Here is a 15,667-nt window from a genome sequence, read left to right on the forward strand (position 1 = left end):
TTCTTTGCTTTTGGGTTATGTAAGGGTATTGTAGGATAAAGGCGTGATAGACATTGAAGTACATAGATCCTAACGCAACGAATTATAAATTCAAATGTATAGACATAGGCGTATATTTCGAAAAAAAAAATTGGTTGTCTGTAAAGTCGGTATACTGACGATAGTTGAACGTGACAACGTCCGATTGTTCTTTTTTGTCGCTCGTTCCTTGCTCTCGCTTGCACTTCAAGCCTTACATGGAACGCCTCAGAGCGAGGTAACGCCGCATGAGTCATGTTTTTTCGTGCGTACAGCCGGCTATATCGAATTATAAGACGTTGTCACGTCAAAAATTGAAAATCAATAATGTTTTAAGTCCCTAATCAGAACAAGAGCAAATAAGGGATTCAAAAATCGTAGTGAAAAAATCACAGTTTCTTTTTTAACAACATTGTAGCAGACTAGAATAAGTGTCTAGGGAGTGATATAAGAGAATTCATTTTCCAATCAATAATTCGTCGTTGTAATATGAAATCCAACTTTCAACGGAATTCTGGTGAAATAAGTTTAAAGCTTCTCGCAAGTTTTTCATTAAAATACTAGTAAGGAGGCCCTAGTGAGCATAATATAATTTCTATCAGCAGTATATAATATTTATTATTTTTTATGTTACAGCGAACCACGGATCTACAATGGAAAACAAGTACTACCCAAGAACATTTGCAGAGGTAATTTCTTTGCAAATGTGTTACCAGCTTATAAGGATAAAGGGAATAAAGAAAGGATTGACTGCGGAAATAAATGAAGGGCGAAGAAAACTATGCAGGCCGTGTTTAAGGGGGCGCATAAAGCAAAATAACCAATCTTCTATTAGATGATACGTGTAATATGCAAGACCAAATCTAAAAAATAAAATATATATCAAACTAGATGATATGTTCAACGATTCTGTTTAATCAAAAACATAAAATATTAAAATTTACTCGATAAAAAAAAATCACCAAGTTAGCTCTAATTTTCACACTTTTACGTTTTCTACTTGACATGGTAATACTTATTATGATTTTTTTTTTCATAAACAATTATATTAAAACATTTGCAAGATATTTGTCAGAGCATTTTGTGTAATTACTTTTAGTTTTGGTTTTATCTGCGATAAACCACTTTTGGCGCTCTTTTTTTCTCGAGATAAACGTTTGATTTTGTCACGATAAAAGTGGTTTATCGCAGATAAAACCAAAACTAAAAGTAATTACACAAAATGCTCTGACAAATATCTTGCAAATGTTTTAATATAATTGTTTATGAAAAAAAAATCATAATAAGTATTACCATGTCAAGTAGAAAACGTAAAGGTGTGAAAATTAGAGCTAACTTGGTGATTTTTTTTTATCGAGTCAATTTTAATCTTTTATGTTTTTGATTAAACAGAATAGTTGAACATATCATCTAGTTTGATATATATTTTATTTTTTAGATTTGGTCTTGCATATTACACGTATCATCTAATAGAAGATTGGTTATTTTGCTTTATGCGCCCCCTTAATACTAGCTGCTGTTCTCCGCAGGTTTACCCGCATTGCTCCGCTCCTGTTAGTCTTAGCGTGATGATAAATAGCCTGTAGCCTTCCTCGATAAATGGGCTATCTAACACCGAAAGAATTTTTCAAATCGGACTAGTAGTTCCTGAGATTAGCGCGTTCAAACAAACGATTCAGCTTTATAATATTATAGTAATAGATTAGTAATGTAAGTAATATTAGCAAAGTATGATCTACTCCCAAAAAAAAAAAATGTCTCGGTCTGGCAGGACACAGAAGGCTGATCACCTACTTGTCCCTAAAAAAAAATCGATCAGTGAAACAGATGAATGAATAATGCATCTGCCCCCTACCCCACTACGGGGACACGGGACTTCACTTTTTTTATGATCTACTCCCACGCCCAAATTCAGTTTTTAATGGAACAACAAAAACAGGTGCACATAAAATGTTATGAGTAAGATCATGTTGATAACAGTTAAGGAGTTATCTTTAAAAAGCTTTACTGCGTCTACAAAAATGTCTTATTGTATTTTTACCACCAAGGTTAACAATGACTCGTTTTATGGGTTGTTACATTGTTTAGTAAATTACGTATACCTAACTGAAGCAGATCGCCGACGTTGCAGTTTCAGCGTATTGTGGATGGGACGACGGCTGACCTCAATTGGGCAACTCATGTTATTTTAATTTAATTAAAATATTCATTCTAGATTCGATCGTCGAATGTATTAGAATAATTTTAGATATAATATTTCATTGTAATTTTTATATAATTAAAGTATTAGAAAGTTTTTTGGTTTTTTTTCCAATCTGTGGCTGTCGCATACTTATTTGGCGCAGTCGGTAGGATATCCGCAAGTAGTATTCAAGACTAATTATCTTACATCGATATAACTATACGTCGAGAAGCTACTTTGGGGGCTTTCAAGCACCGGCATCGGATATCACGAATCTACAGTTCTGCAACAGCCCAGGGGAATCCAAACTTCGATTCACGGAGAGAAACCAGAAAATGCAGTATATGTAAGTACACTTGAATTATTCTCGTGTTGCTTCCTTTATTCCTAAGTGTATCCTTTAGCACAAAATTTATCACCCTAGAGCCTTTAGGTCGCGGGACCCTGAATCGCGTCAGGCCCGCCAACGTGTAGTAGATAACAATAGAGATACAGATTTAGATAATAGTTTATTTTTAGATAATTTATTCAATTTAGAAATGGCACATCCTAGAGACCCGGACACAATTTTTAAAGCCCTTCGCTTAGTTCCCGATTTTGACGGAAATCCCAACATTTTACCTCGGTTTATAAGAATATGCGATCAAGTAGTTGTGCAATATTTGAGCACCGAACCGGGTAGCGAGTTTTCAAATTTGTGCTTGCTGAATGGTATCCTTAACAAAATAACTGGGACCGCAGCATGTACAATTAATTCTAATGGCATACCGGATAGTTGGTTAGGTATTCGAAGTGCTCTTATTAATAACTTTTCGGATCAACGCGATGAAACCGCCTTGTACAATGACCTCTCCTTAACGACGCAAGGTAGTAGAACACCTCAAGAATTTTATGAGCATTGTCAAACTTTGTTCAGCACTATCATGACCTATGTGACGTTACATGAAAGTATCGCCACTACCATCGAAGCGAAACGCGATTTATATAAGAAAGTGACGATGCAAGCGTTTGTACGAGGACTTAAAGAACCTCTAGGTTCCCGTATACGCTGCATGCGCCCTCCTACTATCGAAAAGGCGCTCGAATACGTCCAGGAGGAACTTAATGTAATGTACCTCCAATCGCGAAATGACACTACTAAAAACCAACCAACTCCTAAGATTAACCTCGCACAACCTTCGGTATCTTTCACACCCCCGCGTCTACAGAATCACCAATTACCAGTCAACTTGCAGGCCCCTATGGCACCACGCCCGTTTAGGCCTCCTACACACCCATTTAACCAAAATCGTATGCCCACTAACACTCAAAGAATGTTCGCTGCACCTCCACCTAACTATAATCCTCGAAGTAATGTATTTAGATTACAACCACGCCATAGTTCACCACAGACACAAGGCCCTCAGCCTATGAGTGGGGTACAACGATTCACTCCTAAAGAATTGCCTCCGACTAATAGGATGATCGCGGGTCATGATTGGAGTAAATTTGGTAATCCACCACCATCCAATTATTTTAAATCCCGTGAACTTAACTTGAACGACTCCGCGGCTTATAATGACTTTTACTACGGTTACGGTGGTTATTATCAAGAACCTGACTATACGCAGTATTATGACTACTCTGATAATGGACTTACTCATGAACCCACCTATGACATGACGTATTACGATACTACTGTGAACAACCCACCACATGACGACTATCAAACGCATTTAGGACCTAGTCAAACCGAACAGGATTTTCAGGAGGATTCGAATTCACCAAAACCAAGATAGAATTGAATCTTCAAACGCAAAGACAGTTACCATACATTCAGATTAGGAACCCACCTTTGAAACTACTTATTGATACGGGTGCTAACCAATCCTTCATAAGCCCTGAAGCTGTCGAGAAATATTTTGCAAATTATCCTCTCAATTTCGATCCTTTTGAAGTAACCAATATACATGCGACCAGTAGGAATAACTATTCAATAACCTTACCATGTTTCGATGAGTTTAATGACCCTGATAGTATGAAGCTTTTCATATATCGATTTCATGACTACTTCGACGGACTTATAGGTTTAGATTTATTAAGCGGTTGGGAAGCTCGAATTGATTTAAGAGAAGGTAAACTGTTAACTCGCTCTGCGTCAAATCCTATTATGATGTACAACTCTTGCAACGTGAACTTATACGAGGATATAATTCCAGCGGGAACTTCTAAAATCATTCGTATTCCCGTAGATACGATTGATGGCGATGTACTCGTTAGGGAGCAAGTACTTTGTAATTGCATAATTCACGAATGTATTACTACTATTAAGAATAACCGTGGTTATTTGGAGATTGAGAACCCTACACCAAATGACATCATATTTTCATTAGATACACCAGCGCACGCAGAATTATTTAATGTTGAGTGCACGCGTACTCAACAATTAAACTCACGCGCACGTGATGTCATTTCACGTTTACGAACGGATCACTTGAACGAAGAGGAAAAAGCTAATCTTATTAAGCTTTGCTCTCGCTATTCTGACGTTTTTTACATTGAAGGGGAAGCTCTTACCTTTACGAATAAAATTAAACATCGAATAAGAACTACTGATGAATTGCCGGTTCATACAAAGAGCTACCGATATCCATTCGTACACCGTCAGGAAGTAAGGGACCAGATCAAGAAAATGTTGGAACAGGGTATAATACGACCATCTGAATCTGCATGGAGCTCACCCATTTGGGTAGTACCAAAGAAGATAGATGCATCTGGTAAGCAGAAATGGCGTCTTGTGGTTGATTTTCGAAAAGTCAACGAAAAAACGCTAGACGATAAATATCCTATTCCCAATATAAGTGATGTTCTGGATAAGTTAGGGAAGTGCCAGTACTTCACCACACTTGATTTGGCGAGTGGATTTTATCAAGTGGAGATGGATCCACAGGACATAGAAAAGACAGCATTTAATGTTGAACACGGTCATTTTGAATTTCTACGTATGCCTATGGGACTCAAAAATTCTCCGTCCACATTTCAGCGAGTAATGGACAACGTCTTGAGAGGGCTACAAAACGAGATATGCCTAGTGTATCTCGATGATATAATAGTGTTCAGCACATCCCTACAGGAGCATATGATTAATCTTGAAAAGGTTTTTCAGAGACTTAGAGATTCAAACTTCAAAATTCAGATGGATAAATCTGAGTTTCTGAAGCTTGAAACAGCTTATCTTGGACACATCATCAGTAAGGATGGAATCAAACCAAATCCTGACAAGATAGAGGCTATAAGAAAATACCCCATCCCGAAGACACCTAAAGAGATAAAACAATTCCTAGGCCTACTTGGTTATTATAGGAAATTTATTCCAGATTTCGCTCGCACTACTAAGCCACTCACTCAATGTTTGAAGAAAGGAAGGAAAATCAGTGTCGACAATGAATACATAAATTGCTTTGAGAAATGCAAAAGTCTCTTAACTAACGACCCCATCCTGCAATATCCTGATTTTACCAAGGAATTTGTACTAACTACGGATGCATCAAATGTTGCTATTGGAGCCATCCTATCACAGGGTCCGATTGGGTCAGATAAACCCGTGTGTTATGCATCGCGAACCCTAAACGAAAGTGAGTTGAACTACAGTACAATCGAAAAAGAACTGCTTGCTATAGTATGGGCTACAAAATACTTTAGACCCTATCTATTTGGTCGAAAGTTCAAGATCATAACCGACCACAAGCCACTACAATGGATGATGAATCTGAAAGAGCCGAATTCACGTCTTACAAGATGGCGACTTAAACTGAGCGAGTACGATTTTACAGTAGTTTATAAAAAAGGTAAAATTAACACCAATGCTGACGCTCTTTCCCGGGTAGAAATTCACACCAAAGACGTAATGTCTTTGATAGATGAAATTGACGAGCTTAATTCAATTATGGGAAATCCATCCGATACCATACGAGCTCAAGCTAATTCATCTACTGAGACTGTCCACACTAGTAATGAGAATCCAATTTTGGAAATCCCTATCACAGACGAACCACTCAATAAATTCAATAGACAAGTACACTTTACTATCGTGAATGGTGTTAAAAAGCGGCCTCAGGTAACTAAACCATTTGATACTCACACGCGCATTAGTATTCAATTATCAGAATCTAATTTAGAGGAAGACGTAATCAACGCCGTCAAAGAATACGTAAATCCAAAGGTAAAAACCGCCCTGTTAATTACTCCTCCATTGGGAATGTATTCGATTATCCCGATACTACAAGATAAATTTAGAAGTTCATCCATGAATCTTGTGTTAGTTAAAATGGAATTGGAAAATGTTAAGGATTATCTTCGTCAACAGGAAATTATCCGCCACTACCATGACGGAAAAACCAACCATAGAGGAATAAATGAATCTTTTTTGGCTTTATCCCGGAAGTATTATTGGCCAAAGATGAAGGAACACATAACAAAATTCATAAGTGAATGTACACTATGCGGACAGGCAAAGTATGATAGGCATCCCGTTAGACCTCAGTTTAACATTGTACCTCCAGCTACCAAGCCGTTTGAAATAGTTCATATAGACTTGTTTACAGCAGAAGGCGAGAAATACTTAACATTTATAGACGTTTTCACTAAATACGGTCAAGCTTACCACTTACGTGACGGAACAGCCGTTAGTATATTACAATCCCTCTTACATTATTGCACGCATCATGGTATTCCTTTAACCATCGTAACGGATAATGGGACCGAGTTCACCAACCAACTGTTTATGGAATTTACGAGATTACATAAGATCAACCATCATAGAATATTAGCTCATTCTCCTAACGATAATGGAAATATCGAAAGGTTTCATTTGACTATCCTTGAACACCTTAGGCTTCTTAAATTACAACGTAAAGAAGAACCTATTATTAATCTCATGCCCTATGCAATCATAGCTTATAATAGTAGTATACATAGTTTCACTCGATGTAGGCCCTTTGACTTACTAACAGGACATTTTGACCCCAGAGACTGCATGGACATTGACTTTACACAGACATTATTACAACAGTACGTCCAAAATCACAGAGACCAAATGACAAAAGTATATGACATAATTAACTCTTCATCCCTTGCTCACCGTACCGATATAATGGATAATAGAAATAAGACTCGTGAACCCGAGATAGAATACGCACCCCAACAACAGGTCTTTATTAAGAACCCCTTTGCTAGTCGACAAAAAACTGCCCCTCGCTATACACAAGATACAGTTTTAGCTAATCTACCCATTCATATATATACGTCGAAAAAACGCGGCCCTGTAGCAAAATCAAGGTTGAAACGTATACCTAAAGCGGCCAATTTGTTGCAGGATTCTGCTAATGACGCTACTTCCATTGACGCGACCTCAAGAGATAAAACTTGAGAACCTGGATGACGGACCCGGGTTACTACCCTACAACCTTGGACTTATGAGACTTACGACACACCATCATACATTTCTTCAATACGTAAACTTGACTGACGTAGAGAGTAATATCAACTCAATGCAATCTCAACTACTAAGCTACCAAGACCGATTAACAAACGACACCTTTCCAATATATGAAATTCAGATATTATATCTTTCTAACAAGCTTGACAAAGTTCTTAAGCAGTTACGATCTTTGGAACCGAATCGCGTTAAAAGAGGTCTTGTAGATGGATTAGGTTCAATCATCAAAGGAATAACAGGAAATTTAGATCAAACTGATGCTTTAGCATATAATAGGGCTATTAAAACGTTAGAAACCAATCAGAATGAAATAGTTAAAGAATTTAATAATCATATTAGTATTAACAAGGAGTGGATGTCTAAGCATAGTAGTGTGTTAACCCAAATTTTAGAAAACCAGATCAAAATTAACACTACGTTGAACTTGATTATCAATAGTGATGTACGTAGAGAAGAAAGTCTAGTTAAATATGCCAAGTTTGCTCAACTTCTAGAATTGTTAACTGAAAATGTAGAAGATCTAACTCAAGAATTACTTAGGATAGAAAATAGTTTAGCTTTTATTCGTGCTTCGAGCACGCATCATTCAATGATAGATATAGATATACTAGAATCAATAGTTAGTAGATTAAAAGTAATTTACGGTAGAGAGCAGATTTTAGATTTAGAACTTAGAGAATATTATGATGTTATTATTCCGGCATCATATTATGTCGATAGAAATATAGTTTTCGTTTTTAAGTTTCCTATAGTATCTAGAGATAAGTATGACTTTTATAGATTATCCATAGTTCCTAATAAACACGCCCAAGCCCTTATACCACCCTTTCCTTTCATAGCAACAAACGAGTTGTCGTTCATGTACATAGAGGCAGAATGCCCGAAGTTAAAAAACTGGTATCTCTGTGGTAAAGCGATTGTTCATCAGATTCGCACCAAATCGGATTGCATTCAAGAACTCATCATCAACCGAACCCTTCAGGAATCCTGCGAGCTCACTACTGTAAATTTGTTACGGGAGGCCATGGAAAAACTCGATGATCAGCACTACGTAGTATCATTCCCTCAGCAAACTAAAGTACATCTCACTTGCAACAATAGAAGCCACACATCACTTCAAGGAAGCTATCTCATCACGGTTCCTATCGGATGTCGTTTCAAGACAGGACAATTAACCATTGCTAACGACAACGATGAGATCAGAGGCCAACCCCTCAAATTAATCAACATATCCTATGATATTGGAAACCAAAAGATTGCAGCAGCCCGCATCAATCTCAACTCCATCGATCTGCGAGGATTACACCACGCCCAAGATAAAATCCTAATCCAGCATCCTTTACACATTGACAGCGTACAATCAGGTATCCTCCATCACACAACAATACCTGTCTACTCAATACTTCTGTGTGCGGTCATATTGGCTCTCATACATATGACTAGACAGCGCATAAAGAGACGTAACCGAAGGAAAGAACACCAGCAACCATCTGCAACCGAGACAGAAAGGAAAACGGGTAACCCTGAAAATGTTCCGGCGATATTTTCACTGAAGGTCTAAAATAGTCGCCGTTCCAAGGGGGGAGGAATTACGTATACCTAACTGAAGCAGATCGCCGACGTTGCAGTTTCAGCGTATTGTGGATGGGACGACGGCTGACCTCAATTGGGCAACTCATGTTATTTTAATTTAATTAAAATATTCATTCTAGATTCGATCGTCGAATGTATTAGAATAATTTTAGATATAATATTTCATTGTAATTTTTATATAATTAAAGTATTAGAAAGTTTTTTGGTTTTTTTTCCAATCTGTGGCTGTCGCATACTTATTTAGTACTAGTTAGGCCTGTTTGTTTCATGGATGTTTGTTATTACCTAATATAATACTGGATATAAAAATACGTATGAAACTTATTATCTGTTTATTTGATGCTTGCGACTGAGAACGCGCTACCTATGCAAAGCTTTGAAAAAAGTGATTCAAAAGTTCCAACGGAAAACTTAAGTTAATTAAGCTTTAGACAAATTTAAATATTTCAGTATTGTGTAAACACGTGTATAATGTGTTTATATATAAGTATAGTGGAAAGATTTATGTGCTAACTATAAGAATAATTTTGAAACTACATATATGGGAACGTACGCTCAATTGTATTTATTTGTGTTGCCCTTAGTATGTCGTGTGTATTAGTTTAAATTAGTGCCGATTCTAAAACCATAAAAATAATTGAATTATTATTTTTGTAATAATAAAGGCTTTATATTTCTTCAATTGCATTTTATTCCTCTGCTAAAGCATACCTTTGATCATGATACCTACTTATACCACTTGTATAAGATGAATAAGTTTTATTGTAAGGTGTTACATCAATAAATAATTTAGCAGTATTGATTTGTTTTCTTAAATATCTAACTAACTCTTATGGCAAAATACCTCTTAAAATTAACGGTTTACAAATTTTTTGTGAAAATTTAATTAATTTAAAATTTGTGTTAAACCTGCAAGCCAAATTAAGAAAATAATAAGGATATTTTGCAAAGGTCGCGACCGTTAATTCATTCTACTAGAATCTAACGCACCAGGAAGGGTCCAATTAAGGCCTATTTGTGCTAATCCTAAGATATTTATGTGAACAATTTAGCGCTTATTAAAACGAGCTACTAATTTTATACCTTAATGCTATAATTACTGAAAGTCTATTGTTAAACTTACAGATGAAATTGTTTTTATTCAAATTTAAAATGAACTTTAATAAAGTCAATTTTTGAAAATTTAATATGCCTAGGCCCTAGGAAATTGATTAAGGTGTATCTATGATAATATTCAGTTGAATAATAAAAATCTAACAGTGAAACCAATGCAAAAATGCAATTACTTCAGCTACTTATTATGAGAAACATAATTTGAACAAATTATTCGTAGTAGTTAAAGTTAATTTATTTACTTAGACATAGAACAAAAAATACAATACCTTCATGTCCTCTAAATGTATTCAGAATAATATAATTATTAAATGTTTACAAAATTAATTACAAAATATTAATTACTCAAATTATAAAGTCAATGTTATCCTTATTTAATTAAAAAAAATACCACATTAATAGGAGCATTGCTTAAAAATCTTAGATTATCTCAAGAACTGCGGTAAAAAAAAGTAATTTATCATTCAAGGAACGTTTTTATCTTGTGATTACGGCACGAGCGGTTATGAAGTAGCTCAATTATTCCACTCACGTATATTTTTGTCAGATTTAGGTGCTTTTTAAGTGTTTTACTCTATAACAAGTACCTACTTTTTATACAAGAGCAAGATAAGAAACAATAAAATGAAACCAGTTTAGTTATATTCTGTATTTTTAATTTAATATCTGTCTTTATCTCCGAGTTTATGAGGGTTACAATGAAACAAAAATAAAATTTTATGCAAAAATTATCACAATGGCTTTATTAAAGTATATAAATAGGTATACTTGTGACTTAATATGGACATTTATTTATTTACACATTATATACAAATTCACATAATATTCTACAGCAGTCTTATAGGATTTATTTACAATAATATGAAAAGAACGCCATTTATATCTAAGAATTACAAAAATAGGTTGAAATCTTAATTATTTGGTAAGCACGTTGATACAATTTACACAAGAAGCTTCGACTAAATATTTATATAAACCAAAGCGTAGACTAGACAAGGTAAGCTTGACCGGATTGCTGCGTGTCTATTATAGGAGGAGGCGGCGGCCAATGTCTGAATTCCCTCCTTCGATTTACATTACTGCCCCCTAATTCTAGTGAAGAATAATCTGAATCGATTGATGAATAAATATGGTCCGAAGGAGGCCTTCCATCGGGACCATATGGCGTATGTACATGTGATCGGCTCTCAACGTACTCAGGAGATGCATTCACACCGTCAGCGGAAACTCGCATTTTATCAAACGAAAAAGATCTCATTGTACCGTTTTGAATACCACCACGCATATTATAAGAATTAATATTACGCCTTAAGCTAGATGATTTCGATCGATACGTCCTATCGGGTAACGCATATCTCACTTTTTCCCAAAATTTGTTCTGACCCCATTTAATTCTCGAACTAGTTTTTAAATACGGCCTTAAATCCGGATCACATTCCGCCTCGGTCATAACTGCACTTTCTTCTATTATGATTAACGTATAAATTCTAGTTTTAAGTATTTCATGTAACGCTTGCCTAAACTCAAATCGGGACCATTCAGTTTGAATAAAGTTCCTAGTTAGGACGAGAATAATGCGCTTAGAGGCTTCTGCTGCCTCGGGGAGCGGTAAAGTACATTGCATATAAGTGGTACCGTGTTGAGGTATATCTCTATAATGCAGACACAAATTATATGACGGAGTCCCATTTTCTAACTCAGCCGCTAACGTTTGAATAACAAAGTCGTCATCCTTCGGGCTATAGCATACGTAAGCATCGTATAATTTGTCAGTGTCATCGTACGCTCCAGTGAGTGGAAACAATCTTATTCCACAATTTGAATAGAGCCATACACGTATTGTGTCTCTAAATAAGAAAATCACAAGGGTGACGAGTATTATTAGCAAAAATCCAGAAAATGCAGTTACAAGCATGGGAACGTAATTGGAAACTAAAACATTATCCATACCCGTGTCACCAGCATAATAATCGCTACATATTGTGCCATTGAGATTAAGATCTTTTTTCTGTGGTTTTGCACTATCTACATCCCAGCACCATAGCTTAGTTATATCTTTAATCGTAACGACGTTTTCTGACAAATAACTTGTAAATCTTTGGAGATATCTACATTTGCAAGACCACATGTTATCGCTTATTGCTAAACTATTAAGATTTCTATTAATACCCAGACTCCAAATCGAGAAGTCAACTAATTTATTGCCGTCTAATCTTAAAACTTTTAATGAATACAAAGTAGAGAATGTTGTATTACTAATGTATCTTAGAAAATTATTTTGCAAATATAGTTCATTCAGTTGGGATAAGTATTCGAATTCATAACCGTAAAGATGTGTCAGTTTATTGTCTGCGAGATTTAATATGACAAGAGAAGATAAACCAGCAAATGTTCTATTTTGTATGCTTTCCACTTCACTTGAATTTACATAAAGAGATCTCATGTTTTTTCTACCTATGAATGCATAATTTTGCAATTCTTTAAATTTATTTCCATCTAAATAGACCTCTGTAGCATCCATAGGTATTTTTTCTGGAAGATCAACTGCTTTTTGGGCTGAGCAATCCACTACATTTGTATGCCAAGTTGGGTCATGGTAACAAGAACAATTATTCGGGCATGTCATTTGACAGTCGCACGCTACGTAGTCGCAGCAATGGCAGAGCGTGAAACAATGCGTTTCGTAAGTACACAAAAAGTCCGTGGCTTTTAAATTACTTAATGTTATATGCGTGACACTTCTAGTATGCGTCATTTTACATATAACATTTTCTAAGTCCATGATTCTAGGATACTGTCTAGAAGTAGTCATATTATTTATCAAAGGCAACCATTCCATTGAACAGTCGCAATCGATCGGATTACCACCTATGTAAAATTCTGGAAGTGATTTGTTCAATGAGACCGGAAACAATCGAAGGCTATTCAGATCTAAATGTGTTAAGTAATTTTGATACATATCAACTCTTGTCAAATTACGTTTATCCATAAAAGTGTTGACTTGAACGTTTGTAATGCGATTATTATTTATAAATAAAACTTCAACGCTATTCGGAATTACTAAAGGCGATATTTCCGTAATACGATTACGACTCACGTCTAAAGTTGTTATCTTTATTTCACCTTGAAGTTTGTAATAGTTTCCTAAATGTTCAATATAATTGCTGTGAATGTCAAGCCATTTAAGATTACTAGGCACAAATGCATAATCAAACCAAACTAAATGGTTCTCTGACAAATTCAACCACAACAAACTTAAAACAGATGAAAATACACCGTTAATATCGACGATAAAATTTCGATCCAATCTAATAGCTTCTAACTGTTTATTACGCTCAAAACAACCTCTTTCAATAGCTTGAATTTTATTTTTTGCAAGATTTAGCACTTGAAGACTTGGCAAGTCCCAGAACATACCCTTTGTTAAATTTCCAATTTGATTCTCAATCAATCTTAAGCCCGTTAATTGATCCAAGTTTTTAAATGACCCATTTTTTATATCTGTTATTAAATTTTCTCCAAAATCTAAAGTTTTTAAGAGGGATAATTCCCAAATAGCTTTAGGAACTTCCAATAATTGATTCGAACTCAAATCTAACTCTTTTAAATCCGAACAATTTTTAAAAGCTTTTGAATCAATGCTAACTAATAAATTATTATTTAAATTAAGCTTACTTAAGACAAATAAACCGTTAAATAACAATTCATCGATAGTATGTAAACGATTCTCGGCTAAGATAAGCGTATGTAAATTATACAGGGGCAAAAATGTATTTTCTTCGATATATCCAATTGAATTATTTCTTAAATCTAATATCTGAAGAACAAACAAATCTTTGAACGTCTTATTATCTATCCGCGTTAAGGCATTATTTGATAAATTTAATATAATTAATCGTATTAGTCCTACAAATGTTCCACCATCGATGTGAGCACTTGAAAGTTGATTGTTTGATAAATCTAGCACAAACAGTTGTTCTAAGCGATGAAACACACCCCTACCTAACTCAACTAATTGATTATCATTCAAATATATTTCACGCAATTCCTTCGTGTTGGCAAAAGTCCCTTCAGGTATAAATTGAAGATTATTATGGGAAATATTTAAAACTCTTAATGATATAAGTCCATTAAATATTTCACTAGAAATATCACTTATATTGTTATTTTGTAGTCTCAATTCTTGAAGTCTCCGAAGTGCTGCTATTTCAGAATCCTCGTTTAAAGTTTTGAGTTCATTGTAGCTTAAATCCAAACTTAGAATATCCAGTCCACAATTATTTCCCAATCCAATTCGGTCTATGTTTTTAATTTTATTATGTGTTAAATTCAGTTTCTGCAAATTATCCAATGGGCAAAATACATCAGATGGTATCACTTTTAAATTATTTTCACCCAAATCCAGTGACTGCAATTCACGTAATCCATTAAATGTTCCTAGAGAGAGCTCTAGGTTTTTATTCGAACTCCAATCATAGTTTTTTGACCGAATTGACAACTTTTTCAATTCTCGTAATCCCTCAAAAGCATTGCCCGGTATTCTGAGTAATTTACAGTTATGTATTGATAAATCTTCGAGCTTCGAAAACTTTTGAAAATAATTTGCCACTAAATGGCTTTCAAACAAAAGCAGCTGGTTACATTCGATAAACAACCGGCTTGAATATTCAGCAGAAGTAATTGCTAAGCTAGATCCATTTGTTTCAAGAATTCGTACACTACAAACTATTGTTTTATTCTCGCTTTTGCAGTTACTTGTGTCACCTTTCGATGCATACGCTGCATTACAATCCAAAGTCACTAACAAAAAAGTCAGCAACAGTAACATTTTTCACACACATTTGTCCTTATTTACAAATTGATTTTTACTATTGGTTGTCAAAGTTCTAAGACAGCACGATACATGTTCACTTCACTGTTTTGTGTTTACGTCGCGGCGTGTTTACGGTGACTGCGCGGGGCAACGCGGACGCGTGCCGTCCTCATCGTGACTTGTGTCCAACTGACGAGCCGTCGAGCCGAGGTGTTTCGACTTTAGCCGAGAGTGGTGCTCAAAGCTGCCCCCGCCGTACGCCCCGCAACCACCCTGTCATCCCCACATAGTTACACGTTGCATGGCGCCACTTGCGCACCCGACCACTCGCACAATTATGTAATGTTTTCTTAATCGAGCTTCCACATATCGGCCTAAAAAAAGGTAACGTACGCCTTTGGAATTATGAATTGGGTGGCATGCTTATATATTTACCGACGTGTCCAATAATTTATTCTACTTATGCTTCTGT

At 35.5% G+C, this 15,667-nt stretch overlaps 1 protein-coding gene across 1 annotated transcript; it reads right to left on the reverse strand.

Moving 5' to 3' along the window:
- Positions 1-11,094: 11,094 nt before the first annotated feature.
- LOC149482941 (toll-like receptor 7) lies at positions 11,095-15,421 on the reverse strand. The gene has a single exon (XM_089703045.1). The coding sequence runs from the start codon at positions 15,208-15,210 to the stop codon at positions 11,371-11,373; it is 3,840 nt and encodes a 1,279-aa protein (XP_089559171.1). The 5' UTR covers positions 15,211-15,421; the 3' UTR covers positions 11,095-11,370.
- Between the last annotated feature and the right edge of the window lie 246 nt (positions 15,422-15,667).

Source organism: Colias philodice, chromosome 14, assembly GCF_061535455.1.
Source record: "Colias philodice isolate Cphi_HAF_F1 chromosome 14, ilColPhil1 Martin Lab GWU primary, whole genome shotgun sequence".
NCBI lineage: Eukaryota > Metazoa > Arthropoda > Insecta > Lepidoptera > Pieridae > Colias > Colias philodice.

Excerpts from the sequence above, each read along its gene's own strand:
- LOC149482941 (XM_089703045.1), bottom strand. The coding sequence starts at position 15,210 with ATGTTACTGTTGCTGACTTTTTTGTTAGTGACTTTGGATTGTAATGCA.